Here is a 25,217-nt window from a genome sequence, read left to right on the forward strand (position 1 = left end):
TATTATAAATGACATTCATGTAAACTAGTGTTAGTTGTTTTCTCAATTGAAAGTTTTATATCTAGATCACTGTAGATTTATTAACATGTAGTTGTAAGAAAATGCAGAGGGATGCCCTTTACTCAGATTCCCTCAGTGGTAACATCTTGTGAAATTATAGTTATATTAATTTGTGTGTCTTGAATTTAGTTCTATGAAATTCTATCACTTAAGAAGGTTCAAAATCTAGAACATTCTATCATCGCAAGGTTCATTTCTATCACACAAGGTCATAGTGCCCTTTTATAATCAAATGCATTCCCCTCTGACTGCCTTTCCCTTCCACTTTTACATATCTCTAACCTGTGGCAGCCACTGATATGTTCTCCATGTCAGCATCATTCACTGGAGATTCAATTAAGTTGTGTGTATCAGTATTTCCTTCCTTTTTATTGTTGAATACTATACCCCATGTTATAGTTATACCAAGGTTTAACCATTCATCCACTGAAGGGAATTTCATTACTGCTTTTTCCTAGTTTTTGACTATTAGAATTAAGACTGCTAAGAACAGTTATGTACAGATTTTTTTGTGTGCAAATTTAAGTTTTTGTTTCTCTGACAGGAATTCTCAAGAGGGTAATTGATGGACATGTGTTAATTGAATGTTTAATATGTTTAGTTTTTCTTTGTGTGTGTGTGTGTGTGTGTGTGTGGTATTGGGGATTGAACCCAGGGTCTCATATATGTTAGGCAAACTCTCTAATACTGAGCTATACCTATAGCCCCTCGTTTAGTTTTTATAAAAACAGCTTTATTGAGACAATTGATTTCTTTGTTCACTTGTGCTGCCATAAGAAAATGCCACAGACTGGATAATTTGTAGGGAAGAGAAAATTATTTTTTCATAGTTCAGAAGGTTGGGAATTTCAATATCAAACCTTGCCTCTGCAGGTTTAGTTGTCAGGCGAGGGCTGCTTCCTCTGGAGGGGAGGAACACTGTGTCCTCACATGTTGGAAGGCAGAAAGGGAAGTTCAGAGACTACTATGTGAAACCTTTTCTTTAAGGACCTCAACATCCTTCATGAGGGAGGAGCCCTCATGGCCTAATCACTTTTTGTTTTGGTACCAGGGATTGAACCCAGGGATGCTTAACCACTGAACTATACCCCCAGCCCTTTTTAATTTTGAGACAGGGTCTTGATAAGTTGCTTGGGGCCTTGCTTGATTGCTGAGGCTGCTTTGAACTTGTGATCTTCCTAAGCCACTGGAATTATAGGCATGCACCACCATGCCTGGTCCTCATCACCTCTTAAATCTATCATATTAGCAGTGCTGAATTTTGGAGGGGACACATTCAAACCATAGCAATTGATATGCAAAAACTTGCACATCCTTATCTGGGCTGGTGGTGCACACCTGTAATCCCAGGGAATGGAGAGGCCGTGGTAGGAGCGTTAGAAGTTCTGGGCCAGCCTGGGCAACTTGGTGAGACCTTGTCTCAAAATAAGAAATAAAAAGGGCTGGTGATGGATGTAGCTTAGTGGTAGAGCACTCCTGGGTTCAATCCTAGGTACCAAAAATAAATAAATACCTGTACATACTTAATATATACAATTTGATGACTTTGGGGCATATGCATGTTTAGTTTTATGAGAAACTGCCTGACTGTCTTCCAGTGTTGCCGGATCACTTTACATTTTTACCAGCTATTTAGGAGTGATATAGTTTCTCTGCATCCATGTTTTCTGATCTATTTTTCTGTCATTCTTTCCTGATGTGCCAAGATCCTTTTTTTTCATCATATTTTAAAAAAATTGGTTCATTATAGTTGTACATAAAAGTGAAATTCATTGTGATAGGTTTATACATGCATGTGACATAATTTGGTTAATATCATTCTGCTGTTCCTCCAGTGTTCCATCTCTCCTCCTTTCCCCTCATTTCTGTTCTAATACTTCACTGTTCTCCCTTCTATTTTCATTATCACATCCTTTTTTTGGTACTGAGGATTGAAGATTGAACCCAGGGCTGTTTTACTACTGAGCTTCATCCCCAGTCCTTTTTATTTATTTATTTATTTATTTATTTATTTATTTTTTATTTTGAGACAGGGTCTCACTAAATTACTTAGGGCCTTGCTACATTCCTGAGGATGGTCTCGAACTTGTGATCCTTCTGCCTCAGCCTCCTGAATTGCTGAGATTACAGGCATGCGCCACCGAACCCAGCATCATATCCTTTTTGATTGAATATTTTCCTTTAGCCTTTCTTCAGGGATAAATAATTTTTGTTTTCCTGCATGTGAGAATGTCTTTGTTTCCTGTATATTATTCAAAAATAGTTTGACTATGTACAAATTCACAGTTGAGGGTTCTTGAAAATGTTCTTGTAGATATGCCAGGAATAGCAGAAGCCAGCCTGGAAAACAACCATGAGATAATGAATTGCCCAGCTGTAATGGGAAATGACAGTGACCAACATTCTTCCTCTTCATCAGACTGTGAGTTTCAGATGCTATATATTACTAGTAGCTCTGTTGAATTTGGATCCATCAGCATCCTTAATGCAAGTCAGTTGTAGTTGACTTTTTAAACTCTTTATTTTGAAATAATTTTAGATTAACATTTATTTATAAGAAATAACACAGCCTGATCTCCTGTATACTTTACCCTTTTCTCCCAACCATAACATCTTGGAAGATTATAGTAAAATGACACAACCAGGATATTTACATTGATATAATACACAGATGTGTTTGAGATGTCCCCAGTTTTATTTGTTTTGTTTTGTTTATTTGGTACTGGGAATTGAACCCTGGGGAATTTTACCACTGACCTACATCCCCAGTCCTTTTTTTTTTTTTGTTTTGTTTTGAGACAGGGTCTATGCTAAGTTGCTGAGGCTGCCCTTGAACTTGTGATCTTCCTGCCTCAACCTCCTGAGTCACTGAGATCATTGGCAAAAGTCACAGTACCTGGCTTCCCAGTTTTACTTGTAGTACTTTATATTTGTTTATATTTATTTTTATGCAGATTCGTTACATGGGTAGGTTTGATTGCCAACATCACACTCAAGATATAGGACAATCCTATCACCACCTTGCTTTTATACCATACCCACCTCTCTCAGGTCATCCTTTCCTTCCCTGGTACCTGTTCCTTAATGCCTAGCAAACACCATTCTGTGTAATTTTGCCAAATTAAGAGTATTATATAGGGGCTAGGGTTGTAGCTCAGTGTTAGAGCGCTCACCTAGCACATGTGAGGCATTGGGCTCAATCCTTAGAATCACATAAAAATAAATAAAAAAATAAAGGTATTATGTCCACCTATAATTAAAAAATATTTTTTTAAAAAGAGTATTATATAAAGGGAATTTTATGGAATGCAAGTTTTTCCCCCCTGAAGACTCATACAGGTTGTTGTATACATCAATAGATAGTTCCTTTCTTCTTATTGCTGAATAGTTTTCCATGGTTTGGATATGCAATAGTTGTTTTTAACCATTCACTCACTGAAGGATATACCCCCCCCACACACCAGTTTTTGGTATTAAGAGTAAATCTCTGTGAACATTCACATACTGACTTTTGTGTAAATATAAATTTTCTTTTCTCTTTTGTGAATGCCAAGAGTGCAATTGCTGGGTCTTATGGTAATAGCATGTTTAGTTTTATAAGAAACTGCGAAACAGTTTTTTATAGAGGCTGTGCCATTTTACATTCCCAGTAGCAATGTACGGGTGATTCAGTTTCTCTATATCTGTCTATCTGATCTTTCTATTGTTCTTTCTTCCTGATGCTCCAGATTTCCTTCTTTCATCATATCCTTTCTGTTTGAAGATTTTCCTTTAGCCTTTTATATGGGTAAGTATGCTAGGGACAAATTCTTTGAGTTTTCCTTTGTGTGAGAGTGTTTTTATTTTACCTTTTTCCAGAAGGATGGTTTCACCTCATATAGAATTTATGCCTGGGCATCCTTTTTTTTCAGCTATTGAAAAAGTTATACTGATAGAAATGCCGGGAAAAGCAGAAGCCAACCTGGATGGCAATTGTCAGACAATATATTACCCAGCTTTATTAGGAAATATCACTGGCTCAGATTCTGCCTCTTCATCTACCCCTGTCTCCTCCAATTTTGGTGAGTTAAAAATGACACATTGTATGAATAGTACTTTTTACTCTAGATTCATCCACACACATGCATGTGGTACTGGGGACTGAACACAGGGGTGCTCTACTACTGAGCTTTGTCTCCGACTCTTTTCATTTTTTATTTTGAGATGGGGTAGTTGGGGATCTTGCTGAGTTGCTGAGACTGGCCTTGAACTTAAAATTTTTCTGCCTTCAGAGTCATTGAGATTATAGGCATGTGCCACTATATTCAGCAACATTCTTAATATTAATTCTTAGTGACAGCTTTTTAAAAATTAAACATTTCATTTTTAGCTATTTCAGAATCACAATCAAGTATAAGAAATAATACAGAGAGCTCTTGTGTGCCCTCTCCACCTCCCCCAATAGTATTTTACAAAAATATAGTAAAATACTACAACTTGGATTTTGTAATTGATGCTTGTCACAGATTTATTGATATGTCCTCTGTTTTATTTGTGTCTGTTTGTGTGTGCACATGTACATTTAGCACTGTTATCTTATCCCATAAGTAGGTTTGTGTGTCCACCACCACAGTTAAGGGAGAGATGATATCCATCAGTACAAGGCATTCTCCAATTGCCTGATGATAACCATACCCAACTCTTAGGTCACTTTTCCCTGTCCCCTGCCAACCCTTCTGTAACACCTGGCTACCATTAATCTCTTCTCCATCTCTATAATTTTTGTCTCTACAAATTGTTTTATAGGTGAAATCCTACTTGGAATTGGCTCTGTTTTTCACTTAGCTTAATTTTCTGGACTTATCTAGGTTGTTGTGTATATTCAGTTTATTCTTTTTATTGCTGAACAGTATTCCATGGTTTGAATATACTAATTTTGTTTAACCACATCACCTGTTGGAGGACATTTGGGTTTTTTTCCTAGTTTTTGGCTATTGGAAATAAATCTATGAATATTCATGTGTATATTTTTGCATAAATATAAGTTTTAATTTCTTAATAGTTCTTTCTTTTGATGAGCAGCTTTCCATGGTATAGATATGAACAGTTTTTTTTTCTCTGCAGTACTGGGGGTTGAACCCAGGGTCTCACGCATGCCAGGTAAGTGCTCTACTACTGAGCTATGTCCCTAGTCCTTTTTATTTTGGGATAGAATCTTGCTAAATTGCCAAGACTGGCCTCCAACTTGAGATCTCCCTGCCTCAGCCTCCTGAGTAACTAGGATCATAGGTATGTACCATCATGCCTGAATCACTCATTGAAGAACATTAGTTTTTTTCTTTCTAGTTTTTGGATATTACAGGTAAAGCTGTTATGAACATTCATGTACTGGCTTTTGTGTAAATATACATTTTCTTTTCTCTGCCACAAATGCCAAGAGTATATATAATTGCTGGGTCTTATGGTAATAGCATGTTTGGTTTCATAAGAAACTGCCAATTTTTCGGAGAGGCTGTGCCATTTTACATTCCCAATAGCGGTAATGGGTGATGTGGTTTCTCCATATCTGTCTTTCTGATCTTTCCATTGTTTTTCCTTACTTTCTGGTGTTACAGTATTCCTTTTCATGTAATATCTTTTCTGTTTGCAGACCTTCTTTTAACTGTGTTTTTGAGGATATTTCTTCTAGGGACAAATTCTTTTAATTTTTACTTTATATGAGGATATTTTTATCCTCTCCCCTTTTTTTCCGAAGGATAATTTCACTCAGTATAGAATTTATGATTGAGAAAATTCTTATCTTTCAGTTATTGAAAAAATTATACTGATAGAAATGCCAGTTAATATAGAAGCCAGCCTGGAAAACAACCCTCAGGCAAGTAATAACCCAATTTCACTGGAAATTGGTGAAGGCCAAGATCATACCTCTTCATCTCTCGTCATCCATCCCAATTTTGGTGAGTTTGAAATACTACATAGTCTAGTAGCAGTGTTTCATCTAGATCCATTAACATCCTTAACACAAATCTAGAGATAGTTCTTTTTAAAACTAAACTTTTAATTTTGTAGTAATTTAAGAGACATATAGTTGTAATAAATAACACAGAGGAATACCTTTCACACTTTACCCATTTCTTTCAATAACAGCTTTACAAAACTGTAATAGAACATTGCAACCAGGATGTTAACATTGATGGAATCTACAAATCTTGTTGAGATTTCCTCAGTTTAATTTTATTAGTTTGTGTGTGTGCATTTAGTTCTATTGAATTTGTCATCTCAGAAGGATTGAAGTCCAAGATAATATTTCCATTACTACCAGGAAGCCTCCTGTTGCCTTTTATAACCCCACCTGAGTATAATTCTTTAGGGATTCATCTGACTTATTACATGTATCAGTAGTCTTTTTTTATTATCATATACTATTCCATGGGATGGATTACCACAGCTTGTTTATCGGTTGTTCACCCATTGAGGGACATCTGGGTTGTTTCCAGTTTTTCACTATTACAAGTAAGTTGCTCTGTTTATAGGTTTTTGTGTAAACATAAGTTTTGATTTCTTTTGAATAAGTGTGGAAGAGTACAAATGCTTGGTTGTATGGTAATTGCATGTTCAGTTTTATAAGAAACTGAAATGATTTTCCAGTGAGGCTATACCATTTTACATTCCTACCAATTATTTATGAGTGATCCAGTTTCTCCACATCTATCCTTTGCTATATTTGTTGTTCTTTCTTCATTTTTGTTCTTCTAAGATTATTTGCTTTTTTATCATTCTTTTATATCAGAAGATTTTCCTTTAGACATTTTTTTGACAGGGTCTTACTAGGTTGTCCAAGATGGTCTTGAGCTTGTGGACACAAGATCCTCCTGCCTCATCCTCCCAAGTAGCTGGGACTATAGGCATGAATCACCATATCTGACTAGTCATTTTTGAAGTGTAGTTCAGTTAGTGACAAATATTTCTGCTTTTCCCTTGTGTGAGAATGTTTTACCACCCCCTACACTTTTTTTGATACTGGGGAATTGAACCCAGGGGCACTTTACCACTGAGATACATCTCCAACCATTTTTTATTTTTAATTTTGAGACAGGGTCTTGTTAAGTTTCTCAGGCTGGTTTCAAATTTGCAATCCTCCTGCCTCAGCCTCCAGAGTCTCTGGGATTACAGGCGTGTATCATCACACCTGGCTCCCCTTCATTTTTTAAAAAGTTTTTTAGTTGTAGATGGACATAATACCTTTATTTAAAATTTTTTTTAGTTGTAGATAGACAAAATACCTATGTTTATTTACTTTTATGTGGTGCTGAAGATTGAACCCAGTGCCTTACATGCGCCAAGCAAGCATCTAGCACTGAGATGCCCCAGTCCCCTTTATTTTATTTATACATTTATATGTGGTGCCGAGGATCAAACCCAGTGCCTTGCACATGCTAGGCAAGCGCTCTACCACTGAGCTATGATCCTAGTCCTCCCCTTCATTCTTGAGGAATAGATTTGCCTTATAGAATTCATGGTTAAAGTTTCTTTCTTTCAATTTTTAAAAATATTCTATTTATAGCAGTGTTGGCAAAAGCACAAACCATCCTGGAAAGGAGCCCTGAGACAAATTAACTTCCTTTATTAGAAAATGATGTTAGCCAAAATCTTTCCTCATCATCTCGCTTCATCCCTTATTGTTCTGGTGAATTTGAAATGATACTTATTATATGTAGTACCATTTATTATAGAATCATTAACATCCTTAGTGCAATAGTGGTATGTTTTTCTAATTAAACTTTTTATTTTAAGGAAAAAACCCCCATATATCAGTTGTAATAAATAATGCTGCAAGATCCCATGTTTTTATTCCCCAGTTTTCCCCAATGGTAACATCTTGCAAAACCATAGAAAATTTTCATGAGGATATTGACATGAAACTATTCCCAGATATTATTGAGATGTCTCAGATTAACTTGTATTCATTTGTGTGAATGTGCATGTGTGTTTTGGTAACCTTTTATTTCATGGATAGGCTTATGGATTCTTTACCACAGGCAAGCCCTGAAACAATACTTACCATCCCTCATATCGTTCCTTTTTTTTTTTTTTTTTTTTGATCCAGGGATTGAACCCAAGGGTGCTTAACCACTGAGTCATATCCCCAGCCCTTTTTATTTTTTATTTTGAGACATCCTCTTGCTAAGTCGCTGAGGCTGACTTTGAACTCACAATCCTACTGCCCCAGCCTCTTGAGCCACTGGTACTACAGGTGTGTGCCACCACACCTGGCTCTCATATTGTTCTTTTATAACCATACGTGCTTCTCTCCAGTCACCATTCCCTCTCTTCCTATTGACTCTAACTTATGGCAGTCCTTAATCTGTTCTCAAAGTCTATAATTTGTCATTTCAGTATTATACAAATGGAATTGGGTTTTTAGGGTTGGCTTTTTCATGTACATGGTGTGTTTATCAGTCGTTTCTTCTTTATTGTTTTTTTTTTATGTGTTTTTTGTGGGATGGGTACTGGGGAATTGAACTCAGGGGCACTCGACCACTAGCCACATCCCCAGCCCTATTTTGTATTTTATTTAGAGACAAGGTCTCACTAAGTTGCTTAGCACCTCGCTTTTGCTGAGGCTGGCCTTGAACTCGCAGTCCTCCTGCCTCAGCCTCCTGAGCTTCCAGGATTACAGGTGTGTGCCACTGTGCCCAGCTAGTTCCTTCCCTTTTGTTGCTGAGGTGTTTTAGTGCATCTGTAGTCTGGAGGCACTATGATTAGTTTATCTGTTCACCCATTGAAAACCTACGGGTTTCTTGTTTTCGGCTACTTTGGTATAAAGCTGCTGCAAACACTCATTTAAAGTTTTAGTTTTGCTTTATTTTATTCATTTCACTTACACAAGTTTTCATTTTTCTGTGAAGAATGCCTAAGAGTATAATTGCTGGGCCCTCTGATAATTACACTTTCAGTTTTATATGAAACTGACAAATTGTTTCCCAATGTGGCTGTACTGGTTTCCATTCCCCACCAGCAACGTATGAAAGATCCAATTTCTCTGTAGTCATATTGCTGCTCTTCTGCTGTTCTCTCTTCCTTCCTGATGTTCTATTTCTTCTATCATGTCCTTTCTGATCAAAGTTGTTCCTTAAACCATTTTACATGTAAATCAACTAGTAACAAATACTTTTGTTTTTTCTTTTGTCTGTGATTATCTTTAGTTTCACTTCATTCCTGAAAAATGGTTTTACTGGACATAGAAATATGTGGTCAGGAGTGTTTTCTTAACAGCATTTGAAAAATATTTCCTTTACAGAAATGTTGGACCAAGAAGAAACTGGCCTGGAAAAGGGCCCACAGGTGATGAACAACCCATCTTTATTGGAAAATGATAGTGATCAAGCTACTTCTTCATCTTTTTTTCTTTCTACCAGTCTTGGTAAGTTTGAAATGATACATACCATGTGTAGACTATTTAAAAAATTTTTTAAAATTGTAGATGGACACAGTATTTTTATTTACTTATTTTTATGTGGTACTGAGGATCAAACCCAGTGTCTTATATGTGCTAGGCAAGTGCTGTACCACTGAGCTACAACCCCAGCCCCACATGTAGGCTGTTTAATCTAGATTTATTAACTCCCTTCATGTGAGATGGTGGTAGTTTTTCCTAATTTAAAAATTAATGAGAAACTAAAAATTTTTGAGAAAATTTTAGCTGCACAAAGTTTCCTTAATGAGTTTCCTTATCTTACAAAACTATAGTACAATGTCAAAACCAGGATATTGATGTCAATACTATTATAGGTTTTTTTGAGATGTCCTTGGTTTTACTTGCATTTTTATGTTAGTGTGTGTGCAGAGATATTCAATTTTATATAATTTCATGACTTGTAGGTTTCAAATCCTCCATCGGTCAGCATATAAAACATGAGGATCCCACCTGTTGTCCACCTTTCTTCTCTCACCCTCCTACTTCTACTTTGCCCTGTCCCTCCCATTGCCAGTGACTGATCTGTACTCCTTCTTTATAATTTTGTAATTAACAATGATTTTATATAAATCAACTCATACAGTCTTTTGAGATTGGCTGTTTTAAAAATTTGGATAATTCCTTAGAGATTCATCCAAGTTGCTGCATATGTCCATAGTTCTTTCTTTTTTTAATGCTGAGCACTATTCCATGGTATATGAATCTACCATAGGTTCATTTCTTTTCTTTCTTTTTTTTTACACATTGAAGGACATCCTGCTTCTTTCCAATTTTTGGGTATTAGAAACAAAACTGATATATGAACACTCAAGTATAGGTTTTTGTGTGAACATATATTTTCATTTCTTTGAGATACTGCCCAAAAGTGTAATTGCTGGGTCACAGGGTGTGTTTAGTTTTACAAAATACTGCAAAGATATTTTCCAGAGTGGCTACATTACTTTCCATTCCCTCTACCAGTGTTGGAATGGTGTACTTTCTCCATGTGTATATTTCTGCTCTTTCTGTTGTTCTTTCTTCCTTCCTTATGCTGCATGCAAGTTACCTTCTTTCATCGTATCCTTTCAGATTGAGGATCATTTTAAGGGTGAGTCATGCAGTGCCAGCTTCTTTAAAAAGTTTTTTTTTTTTTTTTTTTTTGGCAATGCCTTTATTTCTTCTTTAGTCCTGAAGTGTACTTTTACTTGATATAAAAGCCCTGGGTGAGATTTCTCGTTTTTCAGCCCTTGAAAATGTTTTCTATATTGAAATGTCGTTCAAAACAGAATCTGGCCCAGAAATGGGACCCGAAACAATGAATTGCCCAACTTTAATGGAAAATGGCAGTGACCAAGATAATAATTCAGCATCTCCCTACATCAGTCCTGGTTTTGGTGAGTTTGAAATGCTACATATTAATAAGTAGAACTCATTTTTTCTGAGTGATAACTTTTCATTTTGAGATACTTCAGAAACACTTGCCAGCATAAGAATTAATACAAGGAGGTCTGGTGTACTCTTTATCCATTGTCCCACATTAGTAATATTTTCAAAAATGTAATAAAATATTACTAGGAATAACTTTGATAAGTTAATTTTACTGATGGATCTATTCAGATGTTCTCAGTTTTCCCTGTATTTGTGTGTGCACGCGCGTGCGTGCACGTGTGTGCGCACAAGACAGTGTTTTTAGTTCCCTGCAGTTTTATGACATGTATAGGTTCAGCTGTTCACTACTACAATTGTGATACAGAACATCTTGTTGCTTTTCTAAAAAATATTTTTATTAGTTGTTGATGGACCTTTATTTTATTTACTTACACATGCTAGGCGAGTGCTCTACCACTGAGCCACAACCCCAGCCCTCTTGTTGCTTTTTAATAACCACACTCACCTCCTTCATGTCATTCATTCCCTGACCTCATCTTTAGTTTATCTAACTACTAGTGTGTTCTCCATCTTTATAATTTCGACATTGCCAAGAATGTTAAATAAACGGACTCATAGCATTTAACATTTGGGATTGCCTTTTTCCACAGAGAATAATCCTTTGGAGATTCATCCAAGTTTTTACATGAGTAGAAGTTTGTTGTTGCATTGCAGTAGTTCCTTTTCATTGCTGAGTATATTCCATGGTATGATATACCACAGTATATCTGTTCAGTTATTGAAGGCCATCTAGATTGTTTCCTGTTTTTGGCTAGTTAGGAGTAAACCTGCTATGAGCAATAGTGCACAGGTTTTTATGTGAACATACATTTCTCATTTCTCTGTGATAAATGCCTAAGAGTGCCATTACTTGCTGGGTGGTATGATAGTTGCATGTTTAATTTTTTAAAAATGTATCAAACTATTTCCAGAGTAGATAAACCATTTTATATTCCCACCAGCAGTGTATGAATGATTCACTTTCTCTGCATCCTTACTAGCATTTGGTATTTTGCTATTTTTTATTTTAACTATCCTGAAAGATATGTGGTAATATGTCATTGTGGGTTTAATACGCATTTGCCTTTGGATAACGATGTACATATTTTAGTGTGCTAGCTTTCCATCTCTATCCTATTCTCTGAATTATCTGTTCTTGTCTTACAGTAGTGTTTGATTTTTAACTGTTGAGTCTTGAGAATTATTTATATATTGTTGATATTAGTCTTTTGTTGGATATGCAGTTTGCAAATGTTTTCTTTCTTTCTTTTTTTGGGTTCCAAGTATTGAAACCCAGGGTGCTTAACCATTGAGACACATCCCAAGACCTTTTTATTTTTATTTTTTATTTTGAGACAGGGTCTTGCTAAATTGCTGAAGCTGGCTTTGAACTTGTGATCTTCCTGCCTCAGCTGTCCAAACTGCTGGGATTATAGGCATGAGCCACGATGCCTGGCAAATGTTTTCTTTTTTATTGGTACATTATAATTATTAATGGGATTCATTGTGACATATCTGGACATGCATTTAACATAATTTGATCAATGTAATTCTCAGTACCTTAACTTTCCCTCCCTTCTTCATTCCTTCTGATCCCCATTCCTCCTGGTCTCCCTTCCATTTTTTTTAAAATTGGTGCCTTATAATTATACATAAAAGTGGGGTTCATTGTGATATATTTGTGTACATACATAGTGTAATTTGGACAGTTTAATTCCCTGATACCTTTTCATTCCCTCTCCTCCACCCTACTCCACCCAAGGGTTCTATTCAACCCCTTTTTCCTCTACTCTACTTGTCTCCCCTTATTTTTGTGATATCCTTTTTTCTCTTTAGCTTCTGTATGTGGGAGAAAACATTGAACCCTTAATTTTCTGAGTTTGGCTTATTTCACTTAGCACGATTTTCTCCAGTTCCATCCATTTACTAGCAAGTGGCTTAATTTAATTTTTCTTTGTGGCTGAGTAAAACTCCAGTGTGTGTGTGTGTGTGTGTGTGTGTGTGTGTGTGTGTGTGTGTGTGTATTAGATTTTCTTTATCTGTTCATCTGTTGACAGACACCTAGGTTGGTTCCATAACATGGCTACTGTGAATTGCACTGCTATAAACATTGAAGTGACTGATTGCTATAGTTCTTTTAGTTAAATTCTTTTAGTTCTTTTGGATACATACCAAGGAGTGGAATAGCTGGGGTATGTGGTGGTTCCATTCCTAGTCTTTTAAGGAGTCTCCACACTGCTTTCCAAATTAGTTGTACTAATTTGCAGTCCCACCAACAATGCATTAGTGTACTCCCCCCCCACATCCTTACCAGCATTTATTATTATTCATATTTTTTTTTTGGTCGATGGACTTTGTTTGGTTTGTTTATATGTGGTGCCAAGAATTGAACCCAGTGCCTCACACATGCTGGGCAAGCACTCTTCCACTGAGCTACAACCCCAGCCCTATTATTCATATATATATATTTTTTGTAGTACTGGGGACTGAACCCAGGGCCTTGTGCTTGCAAAGCACTCTACCAACTGAACTATATCCCCAGCCCTGTTCATATTCTTGATAATTGCCATTTTGACTGGAAATCTTAGTGTGGTTTTGATTTTCATTTACCTGATTGCTAGAGATGTTGAACATTTTTTCGTATATTTGTTGGTCATTTGTATTTCTTCTTTTAAGAAATTTCTGTTTAGTTTTTTTGCTCATTTATTGTTTGGATTTTTTTTTTGGCATTGAGTTGTTTGAGTTCTTTACATAATCTAAGTATTGATCTTGTTGGAGGAGTAGTTGATAAAGATTTTTTTACCCATTCTGTAGGCTGTCCTCACTCTCAATCATTTTCTTTGCTCTGCAGAAGCATTTTTGTTTGATGGCATCCCACTTATTGATTCTTGTTTTTATTTCTTGAGCTTTAGGGTCTTATTGAGAAAGTTGGTGCCTGCACCTATGTGATAGAGTGTTGACCCTTTGTTTTCTTCCAGCAGTTGCAAGGGTTCTGATCTAATTCCTAAGTCTTTAATTCACTTTGATTTGACTTTTGTGCTACGTGAGAGGGTTCTAGTTTCATTATTATGCATATGGATATCCAGTTTTCCCTGCACCATTTGTTAAAAAGTCTTTTCTCCAACATATATTTTTGGCACCTTTGTCAAGAATCAGATGACTGTAAGTTTGTGGGTTTGTTTCATGTCTTGTCTTCTATTCCATTGGTCTTCATATCTATTTTGATGCCAGTTCTGTGCTAGTTTTGCTACCACAGCTCAGTAGTATAATTTGAAATTGGGCATTGTGTTGCTTCTGCATCACTTTTCTTATTCAGAATTGCTTTGGCTACTCTGGGTCTCTTATTCTTCCAAATGAATTTAATGATTGATTTTTCTAGTTCTGTGAAGAATTTTATTGGTATTTTGATGGGGATTGCATTGATTCTGTATTTTGCTTTTGGTAGTTTGACCATTTTGACAGTATTAATTCTGCCTATCCAAAAATATGGGTGGTCTTTCCATCTTCTAAAGTCTTTTTCAATTTCTTTCTTCACTGTTCTATAGTTTTCATTGTAGAGATCTTTCATCTCCTTGGTTCGATTAATTCCCAGGGTTTTTTTTGGTTTTGTTTTGTTTTGTTTTGTTAGAATATTAGGACAAGGATGGTTCTCCTGATTTCTTCCATAACAGAATTGCTGTTGGAGTATAGAAAAGCTACTGATTTATCAGTGCTGATCTTGTATACTGCTACATTGCTAAATTCATTATCAGTTCTTGGAGTCTTCTGGGGGGACGTTTTTGGTCTTCTAGATATAGGATTATGTCATCAGCAAACAGTGATCATTTGACTTCTTCTTATCCTATTTGTATCCCTCTAATTTCCTTATTTTGCCTGATTGCTCTGGCTAGAGTTTTGAGAACTATATTGAATAGCAGTGACATGAGTGGACATCCTTGTCTTGTTTCTGATTTTAGAGGAAAAGCTTTCAGTTTTTCTCTATTTGGTCTGATTTTGCTTTGGATTTGTCATATATGGCCTTTATAATGTTGAGGTAAGTTCCTTCTACCCCTAGTTTCTCCAGCATTTTTTTTTTTTTTTTTTTGTAACATGCTGCTATAATTAGAACAGTTTTTGGGTTATTGATACAAGAAATTTCAACAGCAAGCTTAAAGCTTTCTGAAAACATAAAAATTGAGACAATGAATTGATGCAAACATACTACATGTGAGAAAAATACTCTTCTTATGAATGTTAATACTCAGCTAAGTATAATCACTGGCACTGTGACTTGAGCCAGATTTTTAAATCTGGATTAGCTCAACCAGGGGGAAGGCTTCCAATGGAGGAAGGAATGGGACTCAAAGTTGGAATATTTGAAATTCTAGGGACAATGAAGAGACCTATTTTGGGGGAGCAGAGTTACATATCAGAACAATAGGAAAGTATTTTAAAAATTAAAATATATGTTTCAAAGTATTTGCATCAGCACCTCATGGTGAGTTGAAACTTCTTTAACAAGGCCCAATCTGAAAAATGCATATAAATGAGAATTTAGAGAGCCAAGACATGCCTTAGTCTTGCTGAGTGCAAGGCTATGGCTTTGCATTTTGTTCAGGGTCTCGACTAAATTGTAGGGACTTCAGAAATAATAGTCTTTTATAAAAAAGATATTGCTTATCTATAATAAATGATTTTAGTTAAAAGGTTTGACCAGGTAAAAGTTCATGAGCAGTGCACTGACTTTCAGGTTTTACCTCTCAAATATTCCTGAGAAAACAGTAAGAAAAAAGCAGCTTTCCTCACTTTCTAAGAACTCTTTTTCAGACTTTTCTAGATGAAATACACAGGCAATATTGCAGCTAAGGGACAAACTGAGGGACTGCTTCCCACTTAAACCAAATGAGAAGAAAACTTAGAACGATCTGTAAAAACTGCAAGGCAAAATGCAGCTCAAAACTGAATGGAGCAAGGGTCCTTTGCTAAGTGGAGGATGAAGTGTGATTACCCACTTGAAGGTCCCATTACATTGTGAGTGCAATTCAGTTTGGGGAAAATAGTTTAATGTATCTCTCAGAAAAAAATAGTTTATACTTTGCATCACAAACAAAACAGTGGTTATGATGTCCAGCGCCACCAAGCAACTTTCATTCTGTCCCATACTGCTGAGAGCGAATCCAAGGCAGGGCGGACATCCAGGATGGTGAACTGGTAGTCCTTGTTGACTTCGCCACCATCGTAGTAATCTATCACATATCTAACTTCCGTGCCACAGCGGTTGATGATCCAATCATGCCTGTCAAAGGGCAACTCATACCCCATCCAGGAACGAATTCTTGCCCTTGGTGAATACTCTTTTGCTTTCCCTCCAAATCGGATCAATGATGGACCACAGGGACACTCCGCAGCATGAAGAGCTTCCCACTTCAAAATCTCCTTCCAAGCCTGTTCGTTGTTCTGATTGTGAATTCTAATGATATTATACATATCTTTCTGACTAATATCCTCATCCTTCCACTTCCACCCTTTCCTCAACATTGCATTCCAGAACATCTGTTCAGAAGGATAAACCCACTTTTTCTCTGAATCTGCTCGTGGAATGGATGACTCCTCTCTGACGGTAGACAAAGGAAAGGGCTGATCTGGAGCTGGTGTTTGATTAGGTGGTGGCATCAGATTTGAAGGATCCAGGTTCTCCTTATTCTTAGCAGCAGCGCCTGTAACAGGACACTCCACATACTCATATGCACGATCTTGGTGGGCAGGCACAGAGTGTGTTTTGCTCTCACAGGTTTGAGCAGAGGGTTCCGCACTCATTGGACAGCCTTTCATTTTCCCTTCATGCATTGGGCATCCTGAAGGTGGTGATGCTGCCTGATGATCTGAAGCTTTTGAGGTCTGAACTGGAACAGCAGGAGTAGAGGCTGACAAACCCATGGTTGGAATCAGTGTTGACTCCAAACTATTTTAAATTTCCAGCTCCAACCCAAGCCCCGAGGACAGCGATCTGCTGTCGTCCCCGCCTTCCTCTCACTGGGTCACCGCTGTCGCCTCGGTCACCGCCGGCGCTCTCGCGCGCTGCTCCTTCCTTTTCCCTCCAGCATTTTTAATATGAGTGATTGCTGTACATTATCAGAGACCTTTTCTGCATCTATTGAGATGATCATATTCTTCCTCTGAATTCTATGTAAGTGGTGAATTACATCTATTGATTTGTGTAAGTTGAATTAACCTAGCATCCATGGGATGAAGCCCACTTGGTCATGGTGTATTATCTTAATATATTTTTGAATGTGATTTACTAATATTTTGTTAAGGACTCTTGCATCTATGTTCCTCAGGGATATTGGCCTATAGTTTCCTTTCCTTGATGTGTCTTTGTGTGGTTTTGGTATCAGAGTTATACTGGCTTCATAAAATGTATTCGTGAATATTTCCTCCTTTTCAATTTCTTGGAATAAATTGAGAAAGACGTGTTAGTTTTTCTGTAAAGGTTTGGTGGAACTCAGCTGAGAATCTGTCTGTTCCTGGGGTTTTCTCTTTTGGAAGGCTTTTAGATTCTCTTTCAATTTCATTACTTGATATTGGTCTGTTTAGGTTTTCTGTATCTTCCAGGTTCAATTTGAGCAGGTCGTATGTTTTTAGAAATTTATCAGTGTCTTTTAGATTTTCATGTTTATTGAAGTATAAATTTTCAAAATAGTTTCTGATGATCCTCTGTATTTCAGAAGTGTCTGTGGTAATATCTTCTTTTTCATCTCTAACTTTGTTGATTTGGATCTTCTCTTTCTTTTGGTTAGTTTGGCTAGGAGTTTATCAATCTTATTGATCTTTTCAAAGAACCACCGCTTTGTTGCATTGATCCTTTGTATTTTTTTAAAATTCTAAGTTCATTAATTTCAGCTTTGATCTTTATTTCCTATCTTCTACTGATTTTTGAGTTAGTTTATTCTTTTTCTAAGGCCTTGAGGTGAAACATAAGCTTATTTATTTGGGATCTGCTTTTTTTAATGTAGGCATTTGTTATGGTTTAGATGTTGGGTCCCCCCCCAAAAATCACAATGAGACAATGTAAGAAGGTTCAGAGGAGAAATGATTGGGTTATAAGAGTCTTAACCCAATCAGTGAATTAATCCCCTGTTAAGAGATGAACTGAGTGGTAATTGAAGTGGTAGGGTGTGGTTGGAGGAGGTGAGAATTGGGGTGTGACTTTGGGGTATATATTTTGTATCTGGAGAGTGGAGTCTCTCTCTGTTTCCTGATCACCATGTGAGTTGCTTTCCTCTGCCATACTCTCTGCCATGATGTTCTGCCTCACCTTGAGCCCCGAGGAATGGAGCCAGCCTTCCATGGACTAAGGCCTCTGAAATTGTGAGTTCTCTACTAAACTTCCTCCCCTACAATTAAGCTGGTTGGGTCCTTTAGTCACAGCAGTGAAAAAGCTGACTAAAACAAATTGGGTACCAAGAGTGGGGTCATTGCTGTGATTAACTTGACCATGTGGTTCAGAATTTTTTGGAGCTTTTTGGAATTGGTGGGAGGAATTTTGAGATGTATAGCTGTGTATGCTGGAAATGCTTTAGATTATTGTAAGTGAGATTAGTGGCTAATTCTGGTGGGAACTTAGAAGACCAGAATGGCAATAGGACTGTAGTCAAGTCAGTAAAGACCTGGCTCAAGAGGGCTCAGAAAAAGAGGACTCTTGGGATTTGGAGTAGAGACCATTCCTCTTATGTACTGGCTGAGAAGTTGTCTGTATTATGCCCATGTCCTGAGACTTTCTGTGAGGCCAATTTTTAAAAAGTGATGGACTTCTTTATCTGGTGGAATAAATGTCTAGGCAGCATTGCATTCTGGTGGTGGCATGGAAATTGCTGGTGGCTTTTAACCAAATTTATTATGATAATCAGGAGCAGAAAGCAGAGCAAGAAGATTTGGAAAATGTGGACTTGAAAGTCCTGAGTAACTAATTTGGGCTAAGGAATTTGCAGTTGTTAAAGACATTACAGCTACTAAAGAAATGCTAAAGACTTTTCCTAGAGACATTAAGAAAGATGGCTTGAAGGCATCTCTGGAGCTGGTAAGACCACTACCCATCTCCAGCTCAGATGTGTAAAGGTGAAAATTCTCCTAGAAAGAGATCAGTGGTATGCCCTTCTTGCACAAGTGGGCCTAGGAAGTTTTTTCAATGTGCTCAGCCACCCAGACACTCAGAGGCTGCTGCAGCCAGGGTTGCTGGATACTTGGCAACTGCTTGAGACAATGGCAGACCTTGGTGTCAACCATGTGCTGCTGATTCTGTAGGAATGAAGGATGTTGGAGTTAGTGGGTCCTGGAGGCATCCACCAAGATTTCAGAGGAAGGCCTTGGAATACAGGTAAAGTGCAGCAGGGTCAGAGTCCCTGCAGGGACTCCTTGAGAAGTCAAGTTGTGGAGATTTGAGGAGGAAACCAAAGCTGCAGTGTGGCCCCCTGAGATTAAGAAATGCCAGTAACATGGGACATTGTCCTAGGAAAGATGGAGGAATTGAGCAGAGGAAAGCTAACTTAAAGGTCATTTGGGCTGCAACCAACAAGGCCACAGGGCCAGAGCTGCACAAGACCTTTGGAGAGAAAATCATGATGCATCGTGCTCTAGATGCTGGACTTAGAGCTGTAGGACTTGTTTGCCCAGCTGGATTTTGGCCTTACTTTTGGTCCTATCCCTTCTTTCTATGTCCCTAATTTTGTGAATGGAAATGTTTGCTCTATACCTTTGTATATTGGATACTTGTAAATTGCTTTTAATTTTATAGGAGCTTACAATGCAAGATTGCCTTGAACCTCAGAGAAGACTTGAACTTTGAGCAATCTTGGAACTGTTGAGACTATGGGGACCCTTGGGAATGGACTAAATGTATTTCACGTTGTCATATGAGTGTGAGCTTTTGGGGGCCATGGTGGAATGTTATAGTTTAGATGTGGTGTCCCCCAAAAGCTCATGTATGAGACAATGAAAGATGGTTCAGAGGAGAAATGATCGGGTTATAAGAGTCTTAACCCAATAAGTGAATTAATCCCCTAATAAGAGATGTACTGAGTGGTAATTAAAGTGGTAGGGTGTGTTTGGAGGAGGTGAGAATTGTGGTGTGGCTTTGGGGTATATGTTTTGTATCTGGAGAGTGGAGTCTTTCTCTCTGATTCCTGATCACCTTGTGAGTTGCTTTCTTCTGCCTTGATGTTCTGCCTCACCTCAAGCCCCCAGGAATGGAGCCAGCCTTCTATGGACTAAGACCTCTGAAACTGTGAGCCCTCAAATAAACTTTTTCTCCTAAAATTGTTGTGGTTAGGTCCTTTAGTCACAGAAGCATAAAAGCTGACTAAAATAGCACTCAGTGCAATAAATTTTTCTTTCAGTACTGCTTTCATACTGTCCCAGAAATTTTTATATGTTGTATCGTTGTTTTCATTTGTTTCTAAGAATTTCTTGATTTCTTCTCTCATTTCTTCTTTGATTTATTCTTCATTTAAATGAGTATTGTTTAATCTCCTTGTGTTTATGTGGTTTCTGTTATTTTTCTTGCTGTTGATTTCTAGCTTCATTCCATAAGATAGAATTCATGGTTTGATGGAATGCATGGGATTATGTCCATTTTTGGGGTTTGCTAAGGCTTACATTGTGACCTACAGCATGGTCTCTTTTGGAAAAGAGCCCACTTGCTGCTGAGGAGAAAGTAAATTTGGCTGTTTGAGGGTGAAATATTCTGTAGATGTCTATTAGGTCCATTTGTTTTATACTATTTTGTATGTTAGATATATCTTTATTGATTTTATGCTTTGACGACGTTTCTGTTGGTGATAAAGTAAGTAGAAATCACCCAGTATTATTGTGTTGTGTAGCCTTTCTGGGATTTAATGTCAAGGAGTATTTTTTCAATGCAACTGGATATGCTAACATTTGGGGCATATATATTTACTATCATCATATCTTGTGTTGTTCTCTTTATCAGAATGTAGTGGCCTTTTTCATCTCCTCTGATTTTTGCTTGAAATCAACTTTGTCAGAAGTGTGAATATCTCCTTCAACTTGTTTATGGATTCCATTTGCTTGGAATATTTTTTTTCCATTCTTTGACCTTGAGACTGTGAGTCTTTGCCTATGAGATGAATCTCTTACAAACAGCATATGGTTGAATCTTTTTTAAAAATCCATTCTGCTAATCTATGTTTATGTTTTTTTGTCTAATTGTGCCATTATTTTCTAATAAGCATGTGTTGAGGTCCTCAACTGTAATTATGGATTTGTCAGTTTTTGCTTTGTGTAATTTGAGACTGTTGTTTGATATATAAACATTAGGGTTATTATGGCTTCCTAGAGGTTAATAGTTTTATTGTCTTACAACGTCCTCATTTGTCTTTGATAACTTTCTTCCTCTGTAGTCCGCTTTATCTGATACCTGTATAGCCAGTCTGCTTCTTTGTTGGATTAATGTTTATTTTACATGGTGTATATTTTTTATTCTTTTACTTTTAACTTACTTATGTCATTGAATTTGTAGAGCTTGTAAACAGCATATAGTTATGTCATTTTGGGGCGGGGTACTGGGGATCAAACTCATAGCTCATGCATGCTAGGCAAGCACTCCACAAATGAACTATAACCCCATTCCCCGTTACATCTTTTTTTTTTTTTAAATCCACTTTGTCAATCGTTGCCATTTAATTGATGTGTTTAGACCATTTGCTTTTAAGGTAACTATTGATGTTCTAAAATTTAAAATTTTCATTTTATCTTTTTTTAAAAATTTCTTTCCTCTGTTTTTCATCACTCAAATTCTCTTTTCCTTCCTGCAGGTTACTTTTGACATTTTTTTAGTATCCCATCTTGATTTGATTATGATTTTTGAGTGTATTATTTTATAGTTTTCCCAGGGGTTATTCTAGGCTAATATATACTTATGTGACTTGTCATAGTCTGTTGGTACCACAATTTACCATTTAGAGTGAAGTGTTGAAACTTTAATTCTTCTTAGAATCCTTTGCATTTCCCACTTTTAAATATCATTGTCTTAGGTATCAGATAGTTTTTATTTTGGCTTCAGTCATCTTGCATGATTTAGAAAACTCATGATAATTTTGTATTTATATTTCTGCTCTTTCTTCCTGTTGCTGGATAGTATTCTATGGTGTAGATTTACTACAGTTTGTTTAACCATTTACCTGTTGGAGGATGCTTGGGTTGTTTTCAGTTTTGGCTATCAAGAATAAAACTCATGAGGCAGAGGCAGGATTATAAGTTTGAGGCCAGTCTGCGGACTTAGTGAGACCCTGTATCAAAATAAAAATAAAAAAGGCTGGGGATGTAGCTCAGTGGTAGAGCACTTGCCTAGCATGTATGAGGTTCTGAGTTCAACCCTTGGGACTGCAAAAACAAAGCAAACTAAAACAAACCCCACAAAGCTGCTAAGAGCACTCATGTACTAGTTTTTGTGTCAACATGAACTTCATTTCTTTGGGATAAATGCCCAGGAGTGAAATTACTGGGTTATGTGGTAATTGCAGTTTTTTTTTTTAAGAAACTGCCAAAATGTTTTCCAGTGTATCTTTCATTTTTACATTTCTTCCAGTGAAATATGAATGATCGGATTTCTCTACAAGCATATCTCTTCTCTCTCTACCCTTTCTTCCTTCTCAATGCTCCATAATTCCTACCATTATCAAAGTCTTTGTTTCAGGATCTTTTAGTCATTCGTTAGGAGTAGATATTTTGGTGACAAATACCTTAAGTTTTTTTTTGTTGTCTGAGAGTGTTTATTTCCCTTTTATACCTAAAGAACAGTTCTAGCTGGATATAGAATTTGCAGTGGAGAACTCTTTTCTTTTAACACTTTTATGTATATTAATATTTGTAAAAGCAGAAACCAGTATGGAAAACAGCATTGATGAGTGAATTGCCAAACTTCGTTGGAAAGTAACAGTGGCCCAGATTTTTCCTTATTTGTCCCTCCAAATTGTGGTGAATCTGAAATGACACCTACTAAAAGTAGTACTGTTTAACCTATATTCATCAGCGTTTTTGCTGTAGCCTGGTGGAAGCTGTTCATTTCCTATTTTTAGGGCTGGTTTTAGGTGATATTCAATATTATGAATCACATTCATTGAATGAATTTATGTGAAAGGCACTGTACTAATCAACTGATAGTGCCTCTTCTCACTTATAGTGAGACCATGATGTGTTGATACTTTTATTATCCCCCATCTCCAAGGTTACAGAGCAGGTGAGTGACACTTGTAGAACTCTACCCTGGCTCTCTTTGACTTTAAAGCTCATGTTTCTTACCAGTCCACTGTACCACCTGCCAAGCTATAATGGCAGACATGAGGGGAGCTTAGATTCTGTGGCCTGTAAGGGCAAGTCTTCCAAGTAGTTTTTAGTTACTTTGTGTCTTCATTTCCGAGAGCTTATCTCTTATTAACATATTAGAGCAGAGGCCAGCAAATTTTTCCCGTAAAGGGTGAGGTAGTATTGTCTACTACAACTATTTACCTTTGCTGTTGTAATAAGAAAGCAGTTATGGGGGCTGGGGTTATGACTGAGTGGTAAAGTGATTGCCTAGCATGTGGGAGGCACTGGGTTAGAGTCTCAGCACTGCATATAAATGAATAAAGGTTCATCCACAACTAAAATATATATTAAAAAAGAAGCTTAATAAATATTCTATATATCAAAATAAGAAAGCAATTATGAAAGGTAGGTCAATTAGTGGCATGACTGCATACCTGTGCTTCTTCATGAACACAAACAGGCGGTGGGAGCAGTCAACTGTATTTGTTGACTCCTATTCTAGAAGATGACTTTTTCCTTTAAATTATTTTTTTTTACCTGAAGTAGAAGAATCTTTGAAAATTATACTTTTTGCACTAAAATGAGCATTCTGGTGCACTGTTGTTAGAATTATGAACTGGTGCAAACTTTCTGAAGGATAGTTTGTATAAAAATCCATAAAAGTATTTATGTCAGTTGATTCAGTAATCCCACTTTTCTTGTGTGGTCCTGGGGATTTGAACCCAGGGCCTTGTGCATGCAAGGCAAGCACTCTACCAACTGAGCTATCTCCCCAGCCCAATAATCCCACTGATGGTATACAAAAAAATTTACATTGAAATTCTGGTATAAGAATGTTTTTTTATAGAATGATGAAAAATTGGAAACAAATAAGCTACAGAAGGGAATTAAGTGACTTCTGGTCTAGTCATGGCAGATGAAGGAGCAAAGTATGATGGTTAAGAGCATGGGCTCTCAAGTCCCACTGCCTGGGTTTAAGACTCAACTGTCTGTTTTACTAGCCTTGTGACCTTCAGCTACCTGCCTAACCTAAATATTAGTTTCTTCAACTGTGAAGTGACAAAAAAACAATGACACCTTCTTCATAGAACTGTGAGGGTCAAATGGGATAATGCATTTAAATCTCTTAATACAATGCCCCAAACTAAGTGCAATGTAAATGTCACCTATCAGAGAAATCATGATGACAGGGATGCAGAATTTTTGAAAAATTGATGGATTATCCTCAGCTAAACATAACATGTACTCTTAATACCAGAGGGGTCCATTTCATGTCCCATTCCAGTCACAAAATGTCTCTCAATAGTAACTGCTACATGGTCTTCTAATAACATAGATAAATTTGTCTGATACTTATTGTATATCAATTAAGTGGAATTGTATAATTAAAAAAAGAAAATAGAAATTCTAAAAATACAATGTTAGCTGAAAAATTGGGATTCATACTCTAAAGTCTGACGTTGATTTGTGTTAAAAATAAATAGAAAAAGAACAGAAGACATCAGCTAAAGATTATTATTCGGAGTACTTGGCTTATAAACAGACAGACTTAGATTTGAAAACTGATTTTGTAAATAGTGCAACCTCATTCAAGTAACTTACCTTCTCTGGTCTCAGTTTCCTAATCTAGTGAGTAGGAATAATAATAGAGTTGTTAGGACAATGAAACAGCCTATAGAAATATAGTAATTGCTTGACATAGAGTAGCTGCTACCTAGTTGAAAATTTTCTTAATTATCCTCACCCATATTTTCTATATTGTGTTCAAGCCACATATACTTACTTAGTACTATGGCTCTCAGTGTACTTAGAGCATAAAAAGGAGCAATGGGAACTCAGAGCAACATGTACAGTCTAAGAATTAAATTTATTCAAGCCAATGAATATATTAGTTGAAATATAGCAAGTTCAAGACTAGCAAAGATGAAGAATGTTGACAGATGGCATCAAAGAGACCCATTTAAGGAAAAAAAAAAGCCTAGAAAAAATT

At 36.8% G+C, this 25,217-nt stretch overlaps 2 protein-coding genes across 2 annotated transcripts in view; one reads left to right on the forward strand and one right to left on the reverse strand.

Annotated features, from left to right (window-relative positions):
- Positions 1-25,217, forward strand: part of BEND2 (BEN domain containing 2) — a gene marked incomplete at its 3' end in the record, with an annotated part of 88,744 nt that overhangs the window by 27,285 nt on the left and 36,242 nt on the right. Inside the window, exon 5 of the mRNA XM_079124266.1 lies at positions 3,972-4,121. Within this exon, the coding sequence (XP_078980392.1) occupies positions 3,972-4,121 (150 nt within the window). The remainder of the gene's footprint in view (positions 1-3,971; positions 4,122-25,217) is intronic.
- On the reverse strand, positions 15,950-16,998 carry LOC306651499 (holocytochrome c-type synthase-like). The gene is made up of 2 exons (XM_079124165.1): positions 16,938-16,998; positions 15,950-16,882 (listed from the first exon to the last, which is right to left on the reverse strand). Exon 2 carries the CDS (start codon positions 16,838-16,840, stop codon positions 16,022-16,024), a length of 819 nt encoding a protein of 272 aa, XP_078980291.1. The 5' UTR covers positions 16,841-16,882; positions 16,938-16,998; the 3' UTR covers positions 15,950-16,021.

Source organism: Sciurus vulgaris, assembly GCF_902686455.1.
Source record: "Sciurus vulgaris genome assembly, chromosome: X".
Lineage (NCBI taxonomy): Eukaryota > Metazoa > Chordata > Mammalia > Rodentia > Sciuridae > Sciurus > Sciurus vulgaris.

Excerpts from the sequence above, each read along its gene's own strand:
- LOC306651499 (XM_079124165.1), bottom strand. The coding sequence starts at position 16,840 with ATGGGTTTGTCAGCCTCTACTCCTGCTGTTCCAGTTCAGACCTCAAAA.